This window comes from Pristis pectinata, chromosome 16, assembly GCF_009764475.1.
Source record: "Pristis pectinata isolate sPriPec2 chromosome 16, sPriPec2.1.pri, whole genome shotgun sequence".
NCBI classification, from domain to species: Eukaryota; Metazoa; Chordata; class Chondrichthyes; order Rhinopristiformes; family Pristidae; genus Pristis; species Pristis pectinata.
Window position 1 is genome coordinate 6,081,664 of NC_067420.1, and position 25,192 is coordinate 6,106,855.

General features: G+C 41.8%; 1 protein-coding gene across 2 annotated transcripts in view; it reads right to left on the reverse strand.

Moving 5' to 3' along the window:
- Positions 1-593: 593 nt before the first annotated feature.
- vapb (VAMP (vesicle-associated membrane protein)-associated protein B and C) overlaps positions 594-25,192 on the reverse strand; it is a 61,911-nt gene continuing 37,312 nt past the window's right edge. For both annotated transcript variants that reach the window (XM_052031174.1, XM_052031175.1), the window contains 4 exons: positions 9,579-9,682; positions 8,332-8,412; positions 2,532-2,705; positions 594-1,732 (listed from right to left, as the gene is read on the reverse strand). In XM_052031174.1, the coding sequence (XP_051887134.1) occupies positions 1,574-1,732; positions 2,532-2,705; positions 8,332-8,412; positions 9,579-9,682 (518 nt within the window). In that variant the 3' untranslated portion in view covers positions 594-1,573. The remainder of the gene's footprint in view (positions 1,733-2,531; positions 2,706-8,331; positions 8,413-9,578; positions 9,683-25,192) is intronic.

Below are 25,192 nucleotides of genomic sequence, written 5' to 3' on the forward strand. Positions count from 1 at the left end.
CAAAGTTGAGGTGAAGTGGTTTAAACAACTGGTGGATCTCCCGGGTGGTCACCATCTGCTGCAGGACCGGAATGCTCAGTTACTCAGTCACCTGGATTTATCTGATTAATTTGGTCCACTTAACAACCAGCTGCATGTTTTCCAAATTCAATCGCAGCTGCTTTCAACTCTCAAGCCTTGGGCTACAACGTTAGATCATTTCACTGGAAAAACCTGGCCCCCAAAGTTACTGTGATCAATGAATTTTCTCAGCAATTGCTCCAGCCATCAGAAAGAAAAAAAAATTACTTTGTTTTGCCTTTAGAAGAATATTAGGCACTTGGTGCACAAGCGAAGGGTAGAAACCCATCACATATTACAAAAGCTTTACTCTTTGGGTTGCATCCAGAGTAAAGCACTCTGAGCTACATACTCCTGGGATAAAATAGTTTATAGGGCTGCATCTAACATCAACATTTTCTTGACAGTACTTTGGTCTACTGCACAACAATACTTACATGTCAAAATAACTGACCCCTGTATTGGTCAACAGCGGCTGACAAACTCCAGATACCAGTAGAAGAATTTTTGGAAAATAACGAGATCAAGTAAAATCAATTAAATTTGGGCTTTATTAAGATGCTACATAGCCAAACAGAATTGGTCATTACGGCATAGACTATTTAACTACTAATATTCATTGTATTCTTTCTGATAAACAGTTAATTATATACAAAATAGTTGCCCGACTGCTGTATTCCAATGTTGGATGATCAAAGCTGATAGTACACATCTAATTTCACTGTAGTGCCTAAGGCATATGTGGAGACGACTATTCCACAATGCAGTTCTCAGCAACGATGGTCTTCAGTCAGTCCACCTAGCTCCCAACATGGGTTGAGCAAGTAGCAGGTAACAAACTGCACTGGACTTTAGTTACTTGTGTTAAGTGTGAAATGGATACAGGAAGTCCTTTATTATTTGTCAAATATAAGCATGGGACAACACCTTAAGGAATAAATGGGTCTAGCCATTATAATATTTTGTTGTGTTTTCTTTCAAAACCTTGACACGGGCCACTCTGAAAGACCTCATTGATAGAAACTATTCAACTCCCTACCTGTCGGACAGAGGAAGGAAAGGGCTCTTGTGGAAGTATTACATAGACCCTCCTTCCCAGCCAGCCAGTCCACTTCTACACACCAGATGTTAGAGGCAGCATCAGCATTCATACTGTGTACTTAAGAGGTAATCCTGTGACAGGTACCATAATCTAACATGATTAAAATGACATCTAGAATATGCCGTCACCACATCAAAATGTTTTGTTCTCCCTCATCCCCCCCCTGCCAGTAACTTGAGATCTGTGTGCAACTTAACTGTACAATTTTATAATTAATACAAGGTTTCTCCCGATTATCTTTCTGTACTTGTTGTGCAAAGGGGTAACTGAAAGGCAAGAACCTGTGATATGCTGTACATTAAAGTGTTTTTTTGTATTTTAATTTTCGATCATGAAATCATTTCTACCCCATGATATGGCAGATCAAACAAAAAACAACCCAAGCTAACAGATCACCAGCATGCTGCCTTTCTACAACACCAGTTTCCCTATAATTGTCCCCAGGATAAAGAACAGGACAACCACGGCAATCATCCGAGCGGCTGGTCCTTCTTCTTTCATCATAGTGTTGCTGGATGGTGTAGGGTTACCCACCTGAGGCATCCTCCTCATTCGCAGTCCGTCATCCTCCTGCAATACAAGAACACATTCGAGAGACCTTTAATCAGTGGGTCGTGTCCAGCGAGGAAGGGCATATTTCCCATTTCAAACATCTCCAGGGTAGATACGAGTAAAGCTTCCTTTGGCGCTGCCCCAAAGCACCCTCTACGATGTCCCATCAAAGACTCCAATGTGGGTTTCTTCTTCACTTAGACCATGCCACCAGTTGTTCCAAATAGATTAGATACAGAGTAGATTTTTCCTTATTCTGATCCAGCATCGTCTGTGATGGATGCAGACACAGGTTCCAATGGTAAGTCAGGGTCTAAACCCCAGCAGTGAATCTTAGCTTCCTCCCACCACTTCCCGGCACACAAACTGCGGAGATGTACCTTTCAGCTTCAAATTCAGAAGGATTGCTTGTCCAAATACAGAAGTGCGTAAGGTTTACCAAATGGGCCTTTACCACCGCGCTTTCAGGAGAACCAGCCAGAGCCTCCAGCTCTCACCATGTTCTCAGTTACTGCCTGCTGTGAATGACCACGTCAGTGAGATTTGTGCTGGAGGTTTCTGTAAAGGATGTAATGGCACTTTTTTTGAAGATGAGCAGGGAGCTCTACTCCTCTTGGGTGGACTGAAATATATTTATAACTTCACTAAACAAACTACCAGTTATCATCACACTGACGTTGGTGGGTCCGAGCACCAACAAGTCGGTTGTCACTTTTCCTACTTTACAACAGTGTCTACTTCAAAAATTACTTCACTAGCTGTGACCCGTCTTGGGACACACTGAGCTGGAGCACTATGATCATTCAGGAAGCCTTACCTTTAACTGTTTGTTCTCCTCACGAAGTCTCTGAACCTCTGACTTAAGTATCCTGCAATCATCCATTACTTTCCTCATGTCTGAATCATCCAAGGAAGAACTGGTTGATTTTGACATCATGGAAGCTTCTGTTTTCAGTGAAGTGGAAGTGACTTTATTTACCTCCAGCTCATGCTGCAGAAAGTGATTAAAGTTATAATAAGTCTTCTAATTTAATCCCATCTAAAAGAGTTGGAATAGAATTTATATTCCAAGCATCAGTCTGTTACAAGTCAGTGTTACGGGAGATGGGGATTGAACTCAGTGGTAGCATTCTCACCTCCAAATGACAGTATTACAGGACTTGAGCACTGGATCTCATTTTCCAGACCTCATTACACGGAGCACTCCTGTTTTACCCCTTTAGCCAATAAAACTGCCTGTTTAGTTCTATTTGAGAGATCTTTCCTATGCATATATCAATTGATCATGAATTAGTAATAGGTCACCACTTTGTATATTCAGAATGTGAAAGACACTATTTAGACATCAGGACATTCTTCCACTGAATTTAAGGATACAGTTCTTTCCCCACTTCTCTCAAGCATCAGACCATCCCTGGGCAACCAGAATCACAAGCTCACCCGTACTAATCAGGGAACCTAATCACTACACTTCCTGGACCAGGCTCCCCCAAGTCTCTGGGAAAAGGGAAACCATTAAGGGTAGTTCAATCACTGCTGACTGCCTCCAAGACTGGAAGTATGTTCCGTAACATTCAGACAGTGCCTCTTAAGAGTCATAGAGCACTACAGCCCAGAAACAGGCCCTTCAGCCCATCTAATCCATGCCAGCCTGGTTTTCTGCCTAGTTCCATCTACCTGCACCCAGACCACAGCCCTCCATACCTCTCTCTCATCCATGTACCTATCCAAACTTCTCGTAAATATTACAATTGAACCCGCATCCACCACTCCTGCTGGCAGCTCGTTCCACACTCGCACCACCCTCTGAGTGAAGTAGTTCCCCCCTTAGATTCCCCTTAAATATTTCACCTTTCACCCTAAACCTATGACCTCTAGTTCTAGTCTCACCCAACTTGAGGGGGAAAATCCTGCATGCATTCACCCTATCTATACCCCTCATAATTTTGTATACTTCTACAAGGTCTCCCCTCATTCTCTTGCTCTCCAGGGAATAAAGTCCTAACCTATTCAATCCTTCCCTGTAACTCAGGTCCTCAAGTCCCGGCAACATCCGTGTAAATTTTCTCCGCACTCTTTCAAGCTTATTGATATCTTTCCTGTAGGTGGTGACCAGAACTGCACACAATGCTCTAAATTCGGCCTCACCAATATCTTGTACAACTTCAACGTAACATCCCAACTCCTGTAGTCAATGCCCTGATTTATGAAGACCAATGTGCCAAAAGCTCTCTTTATGACCCTATCTACCTGTGACGCCACTTTCAAGGAACAATGGATCTGTATTCCCAGGTCCCTTTGTTCTACCGCACACCTCAGAGCCCTACCATTCACTGTGTAAGTCTTACCCTGGTTTGTCCTCCCAAAGTGCATCACCTCACGCTTGTCTGCATTAAATTCCATCTGCCATTTTTCAGCCCATTTTCCGAGCTAGTCACTTTGCAAGCTTTGATAGCTTTCCTCGCTGTCCACTACGCCCCCAATTTCGGTGTCATCTGCAAATTTGCTGATCCAGTTTACCACATTATCATCTAAATCATTAATACAGATGATAAACAACAACAGACCCAGCACCGATCCCTGTGGCACACCACTAGTCACAGGCCTTCAATCAGAGAGACAACAATCTACCACCCTCTGGCTTCTCCCGCTAAGCCAACATTGAATCCAGATGACTATTTTATCCTGAATACCAAGCGACTTAACCTTCTGGAGCAGCCTCCCATGCAAGACTTTGCCAAAGGCCTTGCTAAAGTCCATGTAGACAACGTCCATCGCCTTCCCTTCATCAACCTTCCAGGTAACCTCCTCGAAAAACTCTATTAGATTGGTTACGCATGACCTCCACGCACAAAGCCATGTTGACTACCCCTAATCAGGCCCTGTCTATCCAAATACTTATATGTCCTGTCCCTCAGAATACCTTCCAATAATTTACCCACGACTGACGTCAGGCTTACCGGCCTATAATTTACCAGCTTATTCTTAGAGCCTTTCTTAAGCAAGAAAACAACATTATCTACCCTCCGGCACCTCACCTGTGGCTATCTCTGCCAGGGCCCCTGCAATTTCTGCACTAGCCTCCCACAAGGTCTGAGGGGACACCTCATCAGGCTCTGGGGATTTATCCACCCTAATGTGCCTCAAGACAGCAAGCACCTCTGGATACTCTCCATGACCTCACTACTCTTCTTCCTCAGTTCTATAGACTCTGTGTCTGTCTCCCGAGTAAACACAGATGCAAAAAAATCCATTTAAAATCTCCCCCATCTCTGTTGGCTCTATGCATAGATAACCATGCTGATCTTCAAGAGGACCAATTTTGTCCCTTGTTATCCTTTTGCCCTTAACATAGTTATAGAAACCCTTTGGATTTTCTTTCTCCTCATCTGCCAGAGCAACCTCATGTCCTCTTTTAGCCCTCCTGTTCATTGGGATTTCAGGTCAAGGTGACAGAGTGACACTCCAACACAAATGGCACAACTAACAGCCCACTTAAAAAGTAACAACAAATTAACTAATTCCCTTTGAAGGTTGAGGGATCTTCTAAGACGCTTCCCATGGCTTGTCGCTACCCTTCTACAATTGTTGGTACCGAAAAGAAAATGTTCAAACAGGGAGTGCTGGAAAGGGCAAGAGACAACCATCAGCATCTGAAAAAGAAATGATACGCTAACATTCTGGGTGGAGTCTTGAGCAAGGTGGGTTAACAGTATCAGGCTTCTGGTATCCTTCCAGAAGGACCGGGGTGTGGGAAAATACTGGAAAGTGGAGGTAATGAACACTAGGCTGAACCTTTAGTTGCTGTAGTCGTGGTTAAGAGCAATTACAGAACTTTCGGTTTAGAGCAGTCAGACTTCCTGTTTAGTTTTCAGGTGAGTTGCATGCCTTTTGGTTACAACAGTCAATTAGTTAAATTTCATTTTAGTGAGTCTTCACACACATGGGAGTATGCACAACCACTCATTACATCTGAGATGGCCCTTGAACACAGCACTTGCTCACATGCACGGATACATTAAGTCCATGGTAGAGATGTCATGATGGAGATGACTGAACTGCACTTGATGTTGCAAGAATAAACCTAATGTGCCAAAAATTCATGTCTAAAATCACGCATTTCCCCAAATCAAAGGAAGGATGCTGCATCTACTTAAAACGTGATCGAATACAACACTGGAGTAGGTCTTAAATGCCAGTTCTTTTATTTCTTTTATTACCCACTAGAGATCACCAAGGATGGTGCATCAGTGATAGGATTCTTCATACAACAACATCAAATCCAGGAAGAGGGGACCATTTTAAGGAAAGGTTACAAATTGTGACAGTGGTATTGCTATCTAGAGTGCAGGTGATTGGACCGTTCTCCTGTCAGTCAAGCTTGGTGACCACATAGCACGAGACTGAGTTTTATGTGTATAATTTATATGCCGCCATCATTTTGGAGAAATTACCCCGCTTTTACTAGCGAAAACTGCTGCTATTTGTTTCCTTCTACTCTTTAAATGGACTGTTTCCCACAAGTCCCACCTCCAGTTTAATGCTACAAAATGCTATGGAGTTGAGTGCCTGTGATATTCTGCAGGGAGGCCAGGCCATGGGCAGAGGGAAAATGACAGCCCTTTCAGCTACAACGCTGAACCTCTCTGTTTAGAATTCTCCTAGTTCCTGTTCCTGGAGAGCAAAGAAAAAAAATTTACTGACTGATCAACATCCCCAAGAACCTAGAGACAGTTGTAATAGCCAAGTCTACCAAAGGTTACCGCTAAAGGAGAAGCAGACATGGAATCCTCATCTTCTGAAATGCACCCAGGGGCCATTAATATAAGTAAATATCCCGTGAAGGTTAAAATTCCAGGCTAGGAATGTGGCTCCAGAGAAATTATGTTGTATTGGCTTCTGCAGTGGATGCAAAGCATTTGAATGCAGGGGTATTGAACCATACGGTGTTAACAGCAGCAGTACTGCAATTGACATCGTTAAGTGTTACAGGGGAACATCACAGCACATGTACTATGTGTATCAGGGCATCACTATTCCGAGCTGGTTAGGAACAAATGATCAGTCTAACAATCTTACAACTGTGTAAGTTTACATCAATTTCCTTACATTTCTCCTCGCGCGTAGTGGACGCCACTGCAACATTAAGAGAAAATGGTGCAGAGTTAAACATTCAAGGGAGCAGCACCTTTGGATCTTTTAAAATTCCACGACAATGTGTATTGCTCACAGCTGTCTTCCCTCATCAACTTCCTCCACTCACAGAGTGGATACACGGGAGGGCCAGCCCCAAGCAGTAATTTTGTTTTCACAAATAACAAGCACCTTTGGTAAATGTTTTTTTTAATATATACTGTGCAGGATAAGGCTATATACCATTAAGCTATACAATTAGTCCCACTCCCCTGCTCTTCCCCTATAGCACAGCAATCTTTTCCCTTTCAGTTGTTACTGCAGATTTGCCACTACTGTGCTGACAAATTCTTCCCAAATCACTTTTTTTTTTACCTTGGTACTCATTGTCTTGGACACTAATTACCTCACGTTTCTTTACAACATAGAGTGGGGGATTATTCGGCCCATCAAGTCCATGAACAATCAGAGCAATCCCATCATTCTCATTTTCCCCAACTCTCAAATGCTCACCAACTCGACACTGGCTCTCCTACCACCCCACCTAAACTAGGAGTAATTTACAGTAACCAACTAACCTTCTAGCACATCTTTGGGATGTTGGAAATCAGAGCGCCCGGGGGAAACCCAAACGGTCACAGAGACAACGTGCAAACTCCACGGAGACAGAGGTCAGGACCAAACCCAGGTAGCTGGAGCCAAGAGGCAGCAGCACTACCTGCTACACCGCGGTCTCTCTTCTCTTCTTGTCCACTTTCCATTCTCAAGATGCTGACTGGAACTGGTGTTGGGTTTGCCCATCACCAGCCCTTCAGCACAAGGGAGGCCAAGCTGTTCCACCTCAGGCATCCCAACTGCTCCTGCTTCATGTCCATGGACGTATACGCTCCTTCAGGGTGACCAGGTAACCGTTCAGATAATACTGTATATCGGGTTTCCTGTTTTGTGGGAGACACAGTGATGCAGCAGCTACCTCACAACTCCAGGGACCGGGGCGCCATCCTGACCTCAGGTGCTGAGCTTGGCGTTTATGTTTCCCGTGGGGTTCCCACATCCCAAAGATGTCAGCTTTCCCCTGGTCTGTGTTGCCCCGCCACAGGTTCCACTACTTTTAACTGCTGACCTTTACCTGAGAGAGCTGCACTGCAGTTACCAAGTCCCAGGTTTGGTGGGGAGCTCTCAGGAAACCCTACCAACATTACTCTGTCGGCTGCAAGTTCTGCATTTCCCTTCACGTGAATACTGAAATCCCTAAGTGGCAGTTTGCTGTTCAAGGTTGGTTTAGCCACAGCTCTCGGAGAGTGAGGTTGGCCAAAGTTACAACAGTTCCCTACCACTTCTGGTGCGGTATAACAACACCAGGGTCAGGTCACTTGTGTGATTAGCAGCTGACACTGATCTGCCTGACCCCCTCAATAGGAAAAAAATCAAGACTGGAACCCTCTGCCCCATCACTCAGTCAGACAAAGAATATTCAAACTTACTGTTTTCTCATTCTCGGAGGGAAGCTCAAAGACACATCGCAGCTTGGAGTCCATTAAATCATCTGATTTTGCTTCTTTCCACTGTAAAGAATCAGGGAAAACACTAAATGTTTAATCACATTAGCAACACCTTATTGACTGAGGCACATTGGGGAGCAGCTGCTGCTAATCCATTTCTTACATACTTCAGCTTCAGTAGGGAGACCTGAAGAACTTCACATTGCTCAGCGTGGTGTTCAGTGGGAGCCCAGCCTGGGGTTTTGGTACATGGCATTGTTACACACCAAGGGCATCCATTTTTAGCTCATGCAGCTGACTGGCAGTTCTGCTGCAAACTGAAAATCCTCAGACACAAAGGGCAGCCAGCTCAAGGCTAGTGATAGGGAGCCTGAGTATGGAGTGCATATTTTACACAAGCTGTTCCAAATGCACATATAAACCTCATACACAATCTGAAAAAACAGCTACATGTTGAAACTATTAATTTATAATGTCATTGTTTTTGGTCAGTAAGATCTGCTAGAGATAGCAATGGTCCTGCTCCTTTGCGATTGGAGAAGTCCATCCAATTAGGTGTAATTCCACCTGTGTGAAAGGTTGTGCATCTCAGGTTCCTCTGATCACTTGCTTTCCACTGTAAATCCTTTCCACATAGGAGACTGTACCAAAACAAGTTTAAAGATGTGCAGTGCTACAGTGAATGGCAATTCACAATAACGTGAAGCAGCTGAATGTACATCTGTGCTTTTACGTAGGAATCTCTTCACTGGAACTTCCAGAAGCAAGGGGCATTTGCCTTTTCCACAAGGGATGGGGAGAGCGTGGAGGAGGGGACAGCGTGGAGGAGGGGACAGCGTGGGAGCAGGAACTACAACAGATGCAGATAGGAGAGGCAAGAGGAAAGCATGTGCCTGAGGGGAGAGGGCAGACCCATACGGAAGGGGTGGGGGCATCAGGGACAAGGGCAGCCTCAGTGGGGGATTCAGAATGATCATATTGTTAACACGGATACAGAGAAAAATTGCTACTGAGGACAAGGGGATTGCAAACGAGAATATGAAAGATTTAGTGCTTCGACATTCAGAAGTGTAATCAGGAAGGATTTTTCACAAGGTTCCAGAAATATAGAATTTTCTCTTCCGAAAGTTTTTCTCCTCCAAAAGATCCTCAGGTTCTCCTGAATTTTTGCACTGAAATTCCCAGCAACCCTGGTATGCAATTTAGAGGAATGATAGGTGGGTACGTACTACTGCTTCCATGTCTTGGCAGTCTGCCGGAGCAAACATGGATTGAACCATAAATTTGTGCTTGCTTTTCTCGTTCGGGTCATAGTCAAAAGGTTGTAGCATCACTGTGAAAAGAAAAGGAAAACATCTGATTAGAGAATGGCTTTGCACTAGTCCAATCATTGTTGTTATTCTCCCTGCTGAGCACTGACTACCCCACAACATCTACCCAGTTGGCAGCAAGTTCACCTCATGCAAATATTACCCAGATCCTGGGCTCCCTCTGCTGTTCAATTCTGCAAGATATTTTTTTTTGGAAGGTGGGGGGGTGGGGTGCACATTCGAGGATGAAGTTGCTTTGTCCAGCTGAATACATGGCACTGCACACCAGTTCATGCTAACGAAGAAGCAATGTGATTGACGTGTAAAAGCAGACATTCCCCATCCTGCATACACACTAATCCCATTTTTGAAGAGAGGACACAAAAAAAATCAAGAGGATGTGGAAGGAAAGCTAAAGCCTGAAAGGTGTGGTACCTGGTGAAGTAGATCCCAGAGGCTTCAAATATCTGGGCTGACCTGACAGGCTTAAGTAGAAATAAGCATCATGGATTCTTAGAACTTTGGGACCAATGCCGAGGTGGGTAAACATGTTTGATCTAGGAACATTTGAGTTCTACATAGATTCACATTGATGAGGTAGAAGGGATTGTGCATGTTGGTATTAAGGGAGACAGATCAGATGAGGGTAAATTTTCAGAAGAGATTCCATTGCTATGCAAGGACAGGGGCTAGATCAAGATAATTTAATGGGAAAATAAACTCAAGAATATGGTCTGCATTTAAGGCTAATAAACAGGTGTTGAACTTTGGGAGATTAAATGTAATGGGAAAGTACAGTTAATGGCAGGACCCTTAACAGCATTGATGAATAGAGGGATGTTGGGGTCCAAATCTATAGCACCCTGAAAGTGGCTGCACAAGTCGATAGGGTAGTAAAAAAAGTCATATGACGTGCTCATCTTTATTGGTCGAGGCATTGAGTTCAAGAGCCAGGAAGTGCAGCTTTATAAAACTCTGGTTAGGCTGCATCTGGAGTATTGCATTCAGTTCTGGTTACCCCATTATAGATAGGATGTGGGGCTATGGAGAGGATGCAGAAGAGGTTTACCAGGATGTTGCCTGGATTAGAGGGCATGTGCTATAAGAAGAGGTTGGACAAGCTAGGGTCTTCTCTGGAACAGCAGAGACTGAGGGGAGACCTGATAGAAGAGACCTGATTATGAAAGACATGGATAGAGTAGACAGCAGTATCTTTTTCCCAGGAAAGAAATGTCTAATACTGGTGGGCATGTATTTCAGGTGAGGGGGGGGGGGGGGGGGGGGGGGAGTTCAAAGGAGAGGCGCAGGGCAAGTTTTTTTTTACACCGAGAGTGGTAGGTGCCTGAATGCGCTGCCAGGAGAGGTGCTGGAGGCAGATACAATAGAGGCACTTAAGAGGCTCTAAAATAGGCACATGAAAATGCAGAGAATGGAGGGATATGGACTATACACAGGCAGAAGGGATTAGGTATCATTAGTTTAATTAGTTTGGCACAATATCGTGGGCTGAAGGGCCTGTTCCTGTGCTGTACTGTTCTATGTTCTAACAGTGGGGATGAAATATGGGAGATCCATACAGGAGCAGAAAGAAATAATGACCCAGAACTTACAGGGAAAACAACTGAGAGCTGATAGAGTTTGCCATTAAAAGATTGTACATAATGCAGCAATCTGTGACAGGGAAGGGCTACTGTAGAAATTGCATATCGCTACATTGATAGTTGTGCTGTTTCAGGGTGGCTTCACAGAAACGATAAAATAACCACAGCTTTGCCTACTAAACATCGTTGTTCATTAGTTCTGGTATTTAAATCTCATGAAAAGGCCCTTATTCATTATGTTCCTGCAAAGCCAAACTGTACTCTCATTTCTGAAGTAATTTAGAGACTTAATTTTTAATTCTTTCTCCTTTCTCTCCCCTCTCTCAATGCAACTTTTTCTCTCTTTCTTTGCCCAGTCTGACTAAATCCCACCCCCTGCCCTTCCTCGTTACTCGATCTCCGATTGTGGCTTAAGACTGAAATCTCCTTAGCTTGAGGTGATAACCTTTTGGTCGTGCCACTGATCAAGGCACTCAGACAATAAATCTAACAATCCAAGTAGCTAATTCTGATCAATAGAGGGTGATTTTTAACTGCAATGAGATAGATTACAACAAAGAAAATATTTATGGTGAGATTGAGGAATGCTTCTGAGATCTGATCTAATATTGCTTCCAAGTCCTGATGAAGAGACTTGACCCGAAACGTCGACTGTTTATTTCTCTCCATAGATGCTGCCTGACCTGCTGAATTCGTCCAGCACTTTGTGTGTGTTGCATCCTGGTTGGTGTGTATGGCTTAATAAGAAAAGCATTGCGTAAATTTTTATTCTGAAAAATGAAGAGGGTTAACATTTCAGAAAGGAATTAGTTCTGCAAACATCACTAGAACACAAGATGGACAAGTTGCCTATAACTAACTCCTACTTAAAACTTACCATTCACTAAGACATAATGCACATCCCTTAACATCATCCCTACTATAAGTCTTCACGTTTCATTGGGACGAATTGCAAGCTACTTTTAAACATAACTCGGATGGTCAATTTTAAAGCTAGATGGACTGCAGATTAAACAAAATAGATTAACTACAGGGTATGGAATTTTTTGACACATTTGTTCAGGTTTGCATTGAGAAGGTTTCCATTGACTCCCACTCAACAGGGATATAGAATACTTCTTCCACATGCACTATTTATAATTTGCTACCAAGAACGGAAGAAACCAACCCCATGTTTGTCCTAACACTGCTAGCAGCTGCATTATTGGCAGAATGAATAGGACAAATAGTCTCAAATTCAGTCAGTGGTAGACACCATAGCACAGGTATAAAATTAACCATAAGTGAATACCAAACATTGTGCAATTAGGGCAGTTGAATATCCTTTTTGCATTCAGTACCACATATCATTCCCACAACCAAAAGAAGTGGTTGCCTAGTTCTCTGAACTTCTGCCAGACAGCAAATATAGTCCCTTTTCACTCCTGAGACAATTAATTTTGAACTTATTGCACAAAAGTGCACTAAGTCTCGCAAAAAGTGCAACAGTACAGAATAAGTCTTGATGTTTATTCTGTGGCATGGAACAACCATTTTGTAAGTGGGAAAATTTTTCCTTTGGCAGGCACATTATAACTGCCTTGCATGTTAGAATGATAGCAACAAACTGAGTCTAATATTAAACCTTCTCTTAAATCTGAGAATATGGACTAAAGGTTTATCAAAAGCCAGGCTAATATAGTTTCCAGTATCCAGAGGAGAAATGGAAAGAAATCAAGAACTGGAGTCCACATCTAGTATCCTTATCAAAGCCCAGGAATTAGCACAAATTAATATACGTTATTTGCTTGTGCATAATGTACTGTGGACCATCTAGTCATTCACGTTGAAACGAAATGTAAGCTCCCCTAACATGGACAACAGCAAAGAAAGCTGTTAAATATGAGAGAAACGGTGGTTAGAAGGCAGACACAAGAAAATTGGATTCTTCAGCTCTCTCCTCGGAATACATAGTTTCATCTACATTATGCAGCGTGGAGGTGTACCCTTGTCAAGTGTCAGATTCGCAGAACAAGAGAGTCAGAGTGGGATCTGCCGAGCATGTTTACAGATGATGTTCAAACAAAGGATACAAGAACAGTTAATATTTTCAGAGACAGGGAGTGTGGCTTCAAACAACAACATGGTACTGCTTACACTCTGGCATGCATTTCAAGCAAGTGACTGCAGTTCAGATTTGGAAGACAGTTTAATGTTGGGCTAGGGAATAACTTGTCACTATTAGCACATCCAAGGCAGTTTAAGTGTGACTGCTATAAGAAAAGTGTTCCATTTAAAATTAAATAAAATGGCTCAATCCATGGTATAGAATAAGAATCACAGCCATGAGACCGTAACTCCAGATGTCCTGATCTTACACCTACAGTAACTACACATTTACTGAAGAACTGTCCCAACAACGTAAATTCAGTGTAACAGAAAAGATTATAAACTTCCAATAAATAACCACTTACATTATTGTTAATAGAGTGAATGTGGAAATCATAGCAAATTACTTTACAGACTTAATGAAGAGAATGCAGTTCTGAGCCAGAGGGGCAGAGATTAAAAAGAACTGAAGAAAAGCCTGGTCAAAGCAATGTTTCTAAAGGATCTAAAAGTAGAAGAAAGAATCAGAGACATTTAGGAAAGGAATTGCAGAGTAAAGGGCTGCAGTGACTGAAAGAATGACCACCAATGGAAGGCCAAGGCTATAACTGGAAGAACAGCATTCAGCTTGGCGTGGCAAGCTATACTAGGAAGGGATCTAAACACTAGATTGGAAATAAAAATTGAGACAGTGGTACCAAATGCAGGTAGGTCCACAAGGTCAAGTGTCATAGGCGAGGAGGATTTACGCAGAGCAAAGTGTGGGTATAGCAGGGTTTTGGTGTTGCTTCTGTTCCTAATTGGTCTTATCCCTTTAAACTTACTGGTCTTTACTGTGCAAAAATTAAAATGGTAGTGTTCAGGTTTCAAAAAACAATGCAAAGATTTATGGTAATATTCTAAATGCAATTGGGAGCTTCAAGATCTCTGTTCATATTTGCACCATAATTATTCCATAAAATTTATTTAAAATAAATACCCCACTCAGAATTCTGGCGTCCTGTAACCTTTCCATTGCTTGAAGGAGGAATGCAACTGGAACTGTGCAGTTATTTAACAATTATCCTATATGAAGGATCTATTTAGGTTTCCTGGATCATTAGTATCCATCCCCATCTAATTCACTGAGATTCCAGGCTGAATCAAGAGATTCCAAGCACTTTCAATCGTCTGCTACATAAATACAACTAGTAGCTGAAGCAAACCTCCTTAAAGAGATGTTTAAGATGCAAATTTCCACCTAGACAGGACAGAGATCTCTCCATATCTGAAACAAAACCAGAAAATGCTGGAAAAACTCCAAGTCAAGCAGCATCTGTGGAAAGAGAAACTGTCTGCGACCTTTCAGGAACAAGGAGAAATTAATTTTAATAAATGCTCCATGTTTGAAAGGCTTACACAATTTCAATGTGGATCCTCTGTCAAGTTCACTTGTAGGCTTTCCTTCACTAATAACTGCCACAGTGATCTGACAGGCTCAATTCACCCTCTTTCTCTTGTACAAGCCAATACTCCAGGTCTTTGCATTGATTCTTAACACTGTAGACACCAGCCCTGCACAGGGTACTAAACCACAATTCCACCTGAGTTCATACAGTCTGGTTTGGGCTGCTTTGGAAGTTCAAGGTTGAACTATGTAAGCCTCTACAGAAGCCTAAAATACAATGCGAAATGCAATTGTCTATTACCAACAAATGAAAGTGGTTTTCCGCAACCTATATATTACAAACTTTGAGATCAAGATAAACACGCTACTCAACTAAATGTTTTCTACATGATTTTCACATTGTGGCTAACAGCCAAAAGAAAGCAGTAACCGTACTGTCATCTCTGCTTCTGAATTCATGAATGAGATAAACTTGCCTCTTACAAATTTTGTAGTCCCCTAGAAATACTGCAAGGTGGACTTTCAGTCCAATTTATCTTTTCTGACGGGAGCTTGGAACCCCATGAGTATAGAGAACAAGCAGGTAATGGCTGAGTCATAATGCCAATTCCAGGTTATATTTCTAGAAGGTTTCCAGTTTCAAGCCCAAATACCTGCATTTGTAGGCTTCGTGAACAATACGTCACACTATTTAAATGTGCCTCCTTTGTTTTCTTCAGTCCAACATGACTGTAATTTGATTTTCTAATCAATACACTGTCTGTGCTCCTCACTGCACAGGTCACACAATACATTTAGGCTGCAGGTGGTCAAGGGTAGCTCCAAATTTATGCACAAGCAACAGGCTCTCTTCTTTACGGAGAACCGCAATTAATGTTAGCAATGGAAGAAAATGGAGCATTTGGTGGTTCTGCAGGGAGAGAACATTCGTAAGGAATCATCAAGCAGGAATGTACTCCCAATTGGCTGTGAAGAGAGATATTTCAAATTAAACAGTGTTCCACAGGAAGTCCCCCCCCAATCGTTATGTGAATTATCTGCCCTTATTCTGTTGTTTCAATGTCATGGTTGTCCTTTGACAAACACTGCAGCAGTAATACTCCAAAATATCTCCAGCATTATGGATATACTGGAACAGAGGGAAAGCTGTGATGTAATTATAGTTCTTCTCTAAAACCGTCATCCTTATTTGAATCAGCCCTCTTACTGCTCACACAGCAGCTATTGTACAGGGTTAACTAGTGGACTTCCTGTCGTTTTATTCAGTGGAAAACATAGACACAAAATTAGGACATCATAAAAATTGATCCAATTGTGAGCATTTTTGCTAATTTCTTTCCCTTCATGACATTTCTAATTTTTGAAGAATATTTTTCCTTCATTTTGTTCATGCTTTAATCTTTTCTGGAATGTCACTTCTCTGCACACCTTGCTTTGACTCATTTCTTTTTCCTATTCTTTTTATGTCATGATTTAAAAGTCTGTTAAGCTACCCAAGAGTCATAATATTGCATTATAACGAGCAGCTACAGGACCATGGAAACGGCAAAGCCTCATGAAAACTGAGTGCAGAGGAAGTAGGAGTACAGAAAGAAACAGCATGAGTAACAAAAGAACAAGCATTACAGGGGAGGGGTGTGCATTCCCAGAAAACCATCCATATCGCAATTTTCCATTATGTGAAGCCACATCATTTGCTCATGTGGCAAGAAATGAGAGTTGAAAAAAAAGTGCTCATCTATTTACATTTTTTTCCCCCCACAAGTATTCTGTGAGCCAATTTTATTCCGGATCACAGATTTTTGATAGTGACTTCTGTAAGGGTGAATTTCTCTTACCCAAACTGCCTGTAAAGTAGAATGTCACTGAGTGACATCCAGTGATAGGGAGAGGAAGAGCAACATGGATAGAGACTGCAAGCAGCACTGGTTTGTGGTAATAAGCAGAGAAAGGCGAGTGATGGAGGTTGTATCAAGTGACAATCACACTGCACAGTGGGATTGTCTATTAGCCAAAATAGAGTCATAGCCTAAGTCAGTATACCTGGAGCAGGGTGAAAGCTTGTACCCCTACAGAGCCTGTTGTTCCCAACAACAGTCTAAAGCCAATCAAATGAGTGCTTAGAAGATGGTAATGAAAATTGACAAACTGGCATGGAATGTCAAGTGATTGCTTAAAAGGAGCAACATTTGAACTGATGCATGACCAATACTGGATAATAAAATATCAAGAAAGCTTATTGGATAATAACATTTCAGGAAAGCATCAATCAGAAAGTTCACGTGATCATAATTGGCCACACAGTAAATAATGCACTGATTTACCATGAAAGGATTCATACAATAGGGAAATAAGCCCTTTGGCCCACCAAGTCCAAGCTAATCATCAAGCACTTACTTACACTAATCCATATTCTATCTACATATCCCTTAACTACCAACTCTACCCCCCCCCCCCCCCACCAACGAAGCTTTACCACTCACCTATATACCAGGGATAATTTACAGCGATCAGTGTTTCTATTTCACTAATGTTTTTCTGCTTCAAAATTCTATTGGCTATTATGTACCAGTCTGCAACGTTTTATCAATGTACAAGGATCCCCAAGTCTCTGGACTTTGACTGCTTCTAGTTCATCACCATTTTGATTGGCAACAGTGGGGGGAAGGAGGAGTAATGGATACTGATTGGGGGGGGGGGGGGGGGGGGTTGGTGGTGGAATGGGTGCTGTCAGTGGGGAGAGCTGGGGATTGGCAAATTTGAAGAGCTCTGCACTGATAAAAGGCAGGTTTGCGAGTACAGGGGACCCCCACTTTAAATGGGGGCTGCTTTCCCAGAAAACTGTCCATATCATGATTTTCCCTAACATGAAGCCATGTCACCTGCACGTGCATCAAGAAAAGAGAGTTGGAAAAAACAATTGTGTTAATTTATTTACCCCCCCCCCACACACACACACACACAAATTCTGTAAGAGCAAATTTTATTCCACATCTCAAGTTTTTGGTTAGTGACTTGTGAATTCTGTAAGAGCAAATTTCTATAACCTGAATGGGCAAAACACAGGGGTCACCTGTTGCTGCTGAATAAAAAGTAATATTACTCAGACTACAACTAAATCACATGTTTACACTGCAATACCCTGCATCAGCTGCATCCACTGTATGGAGAATCCATACAACAAATGCGCTCTAATAGAATGGATATACTGCAATATCACTGACAGGTTCTTAATTATCATGCTGTTATCTACACAGTTCCTGCTTCAACTGCGCAGTTATATGAGCAATTTCTTTCATAAGTATGGGCATAGGACTAATAACTGAAATATAAAAGAGGAAAGGACTTTAAAATTGGAATGGCATTGGGTGAGCATTGCGGCCTACAGATCTGTATGAAAGCCACAATTGGTACAAGTCAATCATCACTACAGCTCAAGATAAATAGCTTAAATTAGAAGATTCATTTTCCCCACAGCTTTCCACTCTTTAAAATGCATGCAATGATTCATGCCTCAGTTGGAGATTCTAATTATTTTGCTGATGGAAACAATGTACTCCAACATATGTTAATAAGTGTCATCAGAGCAGTGTTTTTTTGAGCAGTTTATAGATGCTGTTTGAATTTTGTAGAATGGGATTTCCTCTTTGGTAAATTGATGTTGGTGACACAGTTATTTGTCAGCTATATTAATGATTTGGATGAGAACATATGAGGAATATGTAGTAAGTTTGCAGATGACACTAAAATACATGGTGTTGCACACAGTGAAGAGGATTATCAAGAATTTCAGTGGTTTATGGATGACAAGAGTTTAGAGGGATATGTGGGATTAGCTTGAATATACATCTTGGTTGGCATGGACACGTACGGGGGGGGGGGGGGAAGGGCCTTTTTGCATGCTGTATTTTGTGTGTTAGCCATTTGTACATTAGTCTCTGTACAGGCAGACTGGGATTAAATCCTCCAGTGTTTGCAAGAATGACAGGTGGCCTTACTGAAACACACAAAATTCTTAAGGGGCTTATCATGATAGACCCAGGAATACAGAGGCATAAGAGACTGCAGATGCTGGAATCTGGAGCAAAAAACAAGCTGCTGGAGGAGCCCAGCAGGTCAAGCAGCATCTGTGGAGATAGATATGGGTTGCTTCATTTTCTGAGGAATTGCCAATGATACTGAACATTGTGCAATCATCAGTAAATATTACCGCTGATCTTGTGATGGAAGGAAGATCATTGATGAAGCAGAAGATGACTGGGCCAAAAACATTGCCCTGAGGAAGGCCTTCAGTGATGTCTTGGGGCTAAGGAGAATTGACTTCCAATAACCCCAACCATCTTCCTTTGTGAGAGGTAGGAGTCTAATCATTGGAATGCCATTGCCTTCAGTTTTACCAGAACTTGATCAAAAACTGCCTTGACGTCAGGGACAATTGTTTTTGCAAAACCTCTGGAATGTAGTTCTCTGATCCAGGTTAGGACAAAAGCTGTGATGAGGTCTGGCGGCAAAAAGTGGGAAGGTTATTGCTGAGCAATTGCCACTTAATTACATTGTGGATGACAGCTTCATTCACTTTGCTGATGAGGGTAGACTGGATAGGCAGAAAGTGAAAAGTAAAAAAATTTCAGATGCTGGAAATCTGACATAAAAACACAAAATGTTGGCAACACTCAACGTGTCAGGCAGGGTGTGCGTACACACACAGGAGTGGCCAAGGAGAACAGAAAGTGTTTCAGATCAGGGGAATTCTCCACAGTTGTACTGGGACAGCTTGGATAGAAGCATGACTAGTTCCTGAGCACAGGTATTTCAGTACTGCAGCTCAGAAGTTAACTGGTATCACAGCCTTTGCTGTATCTGGTGCTCTCAGCCATTTCTTGGCACCACAGAGAGTGAATTATATTGACTTGGCTGAAGACTGGCTTCTGTAAAGTTGGGGACCTCAAGAGGAAGCCAAGATGGATCATCCAATCAGCACTTCATGTGAATGCTTCAGCCTGGTCTTTAGCACTTTCACATTGGGTCTTGCAGATGTGGATATTCTTCCATTAATTTACCAATGCATATTTTTGGGACGTTCAAAGAAACCCATGCAGTCACAAGGATAGCATGCGAACTCCACACAGACAGCACCAGAGGTCAGGACTGAACCAGAGTCTCTGGCACTGTGAGACCAGTGCTTTGAGGCAGAGATCCGATATACTGGTGAGCAATCGCCACTTAATTGCATTGTTGATGACAGCTTTCTTCCCTTTGCCGATGGAAGGTATGAAGACAGAGCTTTTGCCTGCATATACACTTTGCAGAGGTCACTTTCATCATGGACAGATGCATCTGTAACAAGTGGACCGATGCAGACATGGCAAGTAGGTTCATTACCTGCTTTGGTTCACTCTCTACTCACTGTAGACCCAAATTGGTCCTTCAGGATCAGCCAGCGGTGGTACCACCAAGACCTTCTCGGTGTATGAAAAGTCTGCCCTGAACTAATTGTCCCCTCTGGTGACGACAACCTATGGCTTTGAAACCCATGCTAATAACCCTCTGACCTGTGTTCTTCACATTGATAGCATCTTACACAATGTGCTTGGGTCTCTTTCCTATATGTGCATTGACACCCAACCCAATCTCTTTCTCTGAACACCAGGATAATTATACTTTATACACACTAGTTTGTAGCAGTTCTGCCCAAGTGTGGACTTACTAAGAATATGAGAAAATGGAATGAAGGTTATCAGACACAGGCCATAGTCCACCACGGGTGTTTTTCGCAATAAATATTGCCCTTTAAACTTGTGCTCTGCTTAGTTTTGAAAGAGCTTTCATTAATTGCCCAAATATTGAACACTTGCTTTTCCTCTAGAGGACGTGCTGGCAAGTTAGCTGGCTACTGTACATTACCCGTTGGTGTAGGTAGGTAGCAGAAGGATCAAACAGCGAGCACGAGAGAGAAAATAAATTGCAGGGCAAGAGAAATAGGGGAATGAAACCGATGGGATTGTTCTGTTGGGAACTGACGTGGACCCAATGGGCTTAACAGCCTCCTGTGACATAGTAAGTAACAGGACAAGATGATTTTCAAGCAACTTTGATATAGTCAAACAAAAGAATAGGCGAGTTGTTTAGTGTTGGAGAAATTCAAGCCTTGAACATCTATATCAAGTTTCCCTGGCACATCTGCTGTGAACCACCACAGAATCTCTCAGATCCTCTCCTATCAAGGGTATAAAAACTGCACTAATGCTAACTTCAGCTGACACTCCTGTGTTACATCACTAAACTGCTCCATTATTATCACCACATAGACAAAATGTTAAACTGAAGCCCTCATGCTTATTAACAGACACAAGCAAATTGGAGATTTTTCCAAGTTATCTGCATAAATAAAATTATTACAGAACATAACTTAATTTTACAAAGTAATCACCTCCCAATGAGGGGGTCTGGAGGCCTACACCGGCTCCTTGTGTTATGTTATCAGCAGATATAATGTTGGCTACAGTGAATGAACATTTAAATTCACTCTGGCAGTTAATCAGATTGAGAATCTGTCCATTACCTCACACTGTTCTCAAAGGAAAGAGTCTGAAGATAGGAAAACAACTGGATTTTTCATTGAGTGGGCAGACCATAAATTGTAATCAGCTTCCAGTCTAGAAATGCAATACATAAAGCAAAAGCTACAGAACCACATTGTGCCCAGCTTGGTTACACACTTATACTCAATTCCCACTCTCGCTAAACACCAAAGTCATGGAGCACAGAAACAGGCCCTTCAGCCCGTGTTATCCATGCTGACCAGCGAGTATCCATCTACACTAATTATTTTCCAGCACTTGGCCCATGACTCTAGACTTCTGCAGTACACTGTCAGGATGAACAAAGATTGATATCTGCATCCCTTCCATTCTCTTTAGCTAGATAATCTGACTCTCTTATGGACATGTCCAAAATGGTCCAAAATTTCCAATCCTCATCTATCTTGAGATTCAAGTACGTAATCAATAATGCAAGTAAACAAATAGCAGTCCTGTGCCATTAGTGCTCATCAACAGGATTATCTGATGATCTCACTTCAAAAGTAGAACAATACATCAGAATGTTTAACATTCAACATGAATTTATTATACAAATAGGAAGTGGTTCCGCTTGCCTCTCAAGAACATCACAAATTTTCCCTTGAGATTTCACACTGGTTTGATCAGAGATTCCAATATCATCTCTTACTGGATTTTCCAGCTCTCATTTCCTCTCTTTATTGTGCACCAAATATCGATGGGATTTTATTGGTTTAGAGTCCAATTTAAAATGTAACAATCAAATACAAACTGAATTGTAAAGCTTATATACATTTGAAAATCAAACCAGTTTCCAGGGAGACTGTAACAACACATTTCACAACAGTGGGTTAAGATCAGCTGAGCACAAAACTGGATTCAGATGACCATTTAGCTGCTGATGCAGACTGACAGGTTTATAGAGAGCCTCTAAAACAGAGTCAAGGTAAACACACATCATCTTTGTTGCATGGCCAGTTTACTGTGCTTTTTATTAAAAAAAACTGGTTTTGCTCATCAACATTTCTGATTTTCATACATTTCAATCAAATCTTTAAGTGCATCTCTGCTTAAAAAGCCTTCGAGATCATTTACTAGAATGTTGCCGGGTCTTCAGGAGTTGAGTTACAGGGAAAGATTGAACAGGTTAGGACTTTATTCCTTGGAGCGTAGAAGAATGAGTGGAGATTTGATAGAGGTTTACAAAATTACGAGGGGTATAGACAGAGTAAATGCGAGTAGGCTCTTTCCACCTAGATTAGGAGAGATAAGTACGAAAGGACATGGCTTTAGGGTGAAAGGGGAAAGTTTTAGGGGGAACTTCTTCACTCAGAGTGGTGGAAGTGTGGAATGAGCTGCCATCTGACGTGGTAAATGTGGGCTCACTCTTAAGTTTTAAGAATAAATTGGATAGATACACGGGTGGGAGAGGTCTGGAGGGTTATGGACTGGGTGCAGGTCAATGGGACTAGTGGAATAAGGTTTCCGCACAGACTAGAAAAGCCCAATGGCCTGTTTCCTGTGCCATAGTATTCTATGGTTCTATCACGTCCGCTTTCTGTAAGTGAACACAGAATTTAATTGTTAACTCGTGAGGAAGCCTATATATTCGAAGGTGCCCATCCAAAATGCAAGAATACAACTGTACTCTGACCAGCTGTACGTTACTCATTCTAGTCGCCTATACGAGGTCCTGCTGAAACAAGCCTTTCCCAGTGTATTTATAATAAATACATTTCATTAAATTGTACAAATTAGCAATTGCCAGAATGCAGAAGGAAATAATTTAAGAGACTTCACAATAATTTGCAAAGCAACTTGGCCAACCAACGAGCTTGTGGCATTACAATTTCAGAGCTGGGGATGGCAAGCCCACGAAATAAAAGGTTGGGGGTGAGAAGAGTAACCGCGAGACAGGTAGGGCCGGTGCCTGCAAAACAAGTTGGTCCCATGAGATAACAGGGTGAAGGATAGCCAAAATGGGCAGGGCATGGAGTGCCTACAATCGGCAGGTGGGTGGGAATGGACATCAATAAACCTAGGACAGGGGTTGTAGGAGTAAAGGATGAAAAGCAAGGTGGAACTCTGTCAATAGTTACTATCTAGTAAAGTGACCATGAATGGATCTTGGGGTACAAACAGATTCAGGCTCAGTTATAAAATTCTTGCTCTATCATACATGCAGTAAGGCATCCTATTAATGTATAATCTAAACCCAATAATGGACAACATGATGCCTTTGACAATGGTACTGAGAAGATTCTTAACCCAAGGGACTTCTGCCACAAACAAAGGCTCAACAATCCTGCTTTATAGCAGCGCTGATTCAGAGATGATGAAAGTTTATTGACCAGAAGCATTAACCGAATTTCTCCTTCCACAATTGCTGCCTGACTCAAATATTTCCACTGTTTTTTTTTCCAGATTTCCAGCATCTACATTATTTTGTTTTTACAGATTCAGAGATGACCTGACAAATGTCTATGAATGAATTAAAGGACTTTTTCTATTAACTTATGTATGAACAGAAGTAGACTGGATTAGCAACTCCCTGGTATACATTTCCTGTTAATGGGGTGCTGATTCCCTGTCTTCAAGAGGAAGCTGGAGGGACTCCTGACTGATGCAGAACCTGCATCATAGAGAAACCAATTTTCTAAGTAGAGAACAATCGGTGCATGCAATGATCTGGATCTTTGAGCCCACGGGGTCCGAAGATAAATTATTTGTAGTACTTCTTCGTTATTGTCATTGAATTTCTTTATCTGTTTTTCTTTTGGAAATTACCTGGCTTGACCATGGAGAGAAAGTCAACTGGGTGGGGCGGGAGGGAAGGAAGAGGACAACTTTAGAAGTAGTGATGTATTTTTCTCATAACTATTGTAGGAGCAGGCTTGATGAATCTGATCTATCCCTGCCTTCCCATTACATTTCTTCAGATGTAATCAACAAATCTTTAAGTCAGATGGCTCTTGCTGTAGAGCAAATAGACAGAAAAAGTGAACACTACTGTGATTTGAATATTTTTACTGCATACACTCACAACAACATGAAAGCAGCAGAGAGAGAGAGTTCTCAATGCTGCAGTGATTTTAGAACATTCACTTCTAGTTCCAGAAAGGAGTTTCCTTACACAAAATGCAATATCAGAGAACAGGTTCCAAATGTAATCTTCTGTGGAGGATATCACTGATGCTACGACGCACAGGTTATTTTCAATACATTTACCAAACAGCTGGTTCATGGAAACCCTACACAAAAAAAAATCAATACCACTAGAGAAAATGAAACTCCTTAGGGTTGCATCAGCAACAATCTTAATATTGTTACAAAACAAATTAGACTGGGCCATCAGAGAAGCATTCCCTTCCCCTTCTTTCATAAAATTATGTGGAATATATAGGATTGGAAATGAACCATGCTGGTGGAGGTTCCTCCCATCATTTAACCCAAAAATTGACAAGCAAAGTAGTCTCCATGCTTAACACATTAAACTTCATGTGTTCTATCTGAAATCCTTCGTAAGTTTGGAAATGACCGCTCTTAATACTGTTACATTACTAATGGATTATGCCAATTCAGAAAACCCATATGTGAGTTATGAGCAAACTGATGTAAAAACAAATTTACAGTGTGAAAAATTATATAATGTCCAAAGCAGCCCTTTATGAAATAATGCTTGCAACCCAGGGACACGGCATAACTATTTATGAACAGAATAATGTTGTGCATCTGATATGAGGCTAGCAACCCAGAATCAAACACTGGTACAACAATTGTTGGTGACAAAATGTTGCTTGATAGTATTATCCATGTTATCTTCCATCAACCATTAGCAAAATGATGGGACAGTAATTGTCCAGATTGAATCTCTTCCGTTTTTCTACAAACCAAATA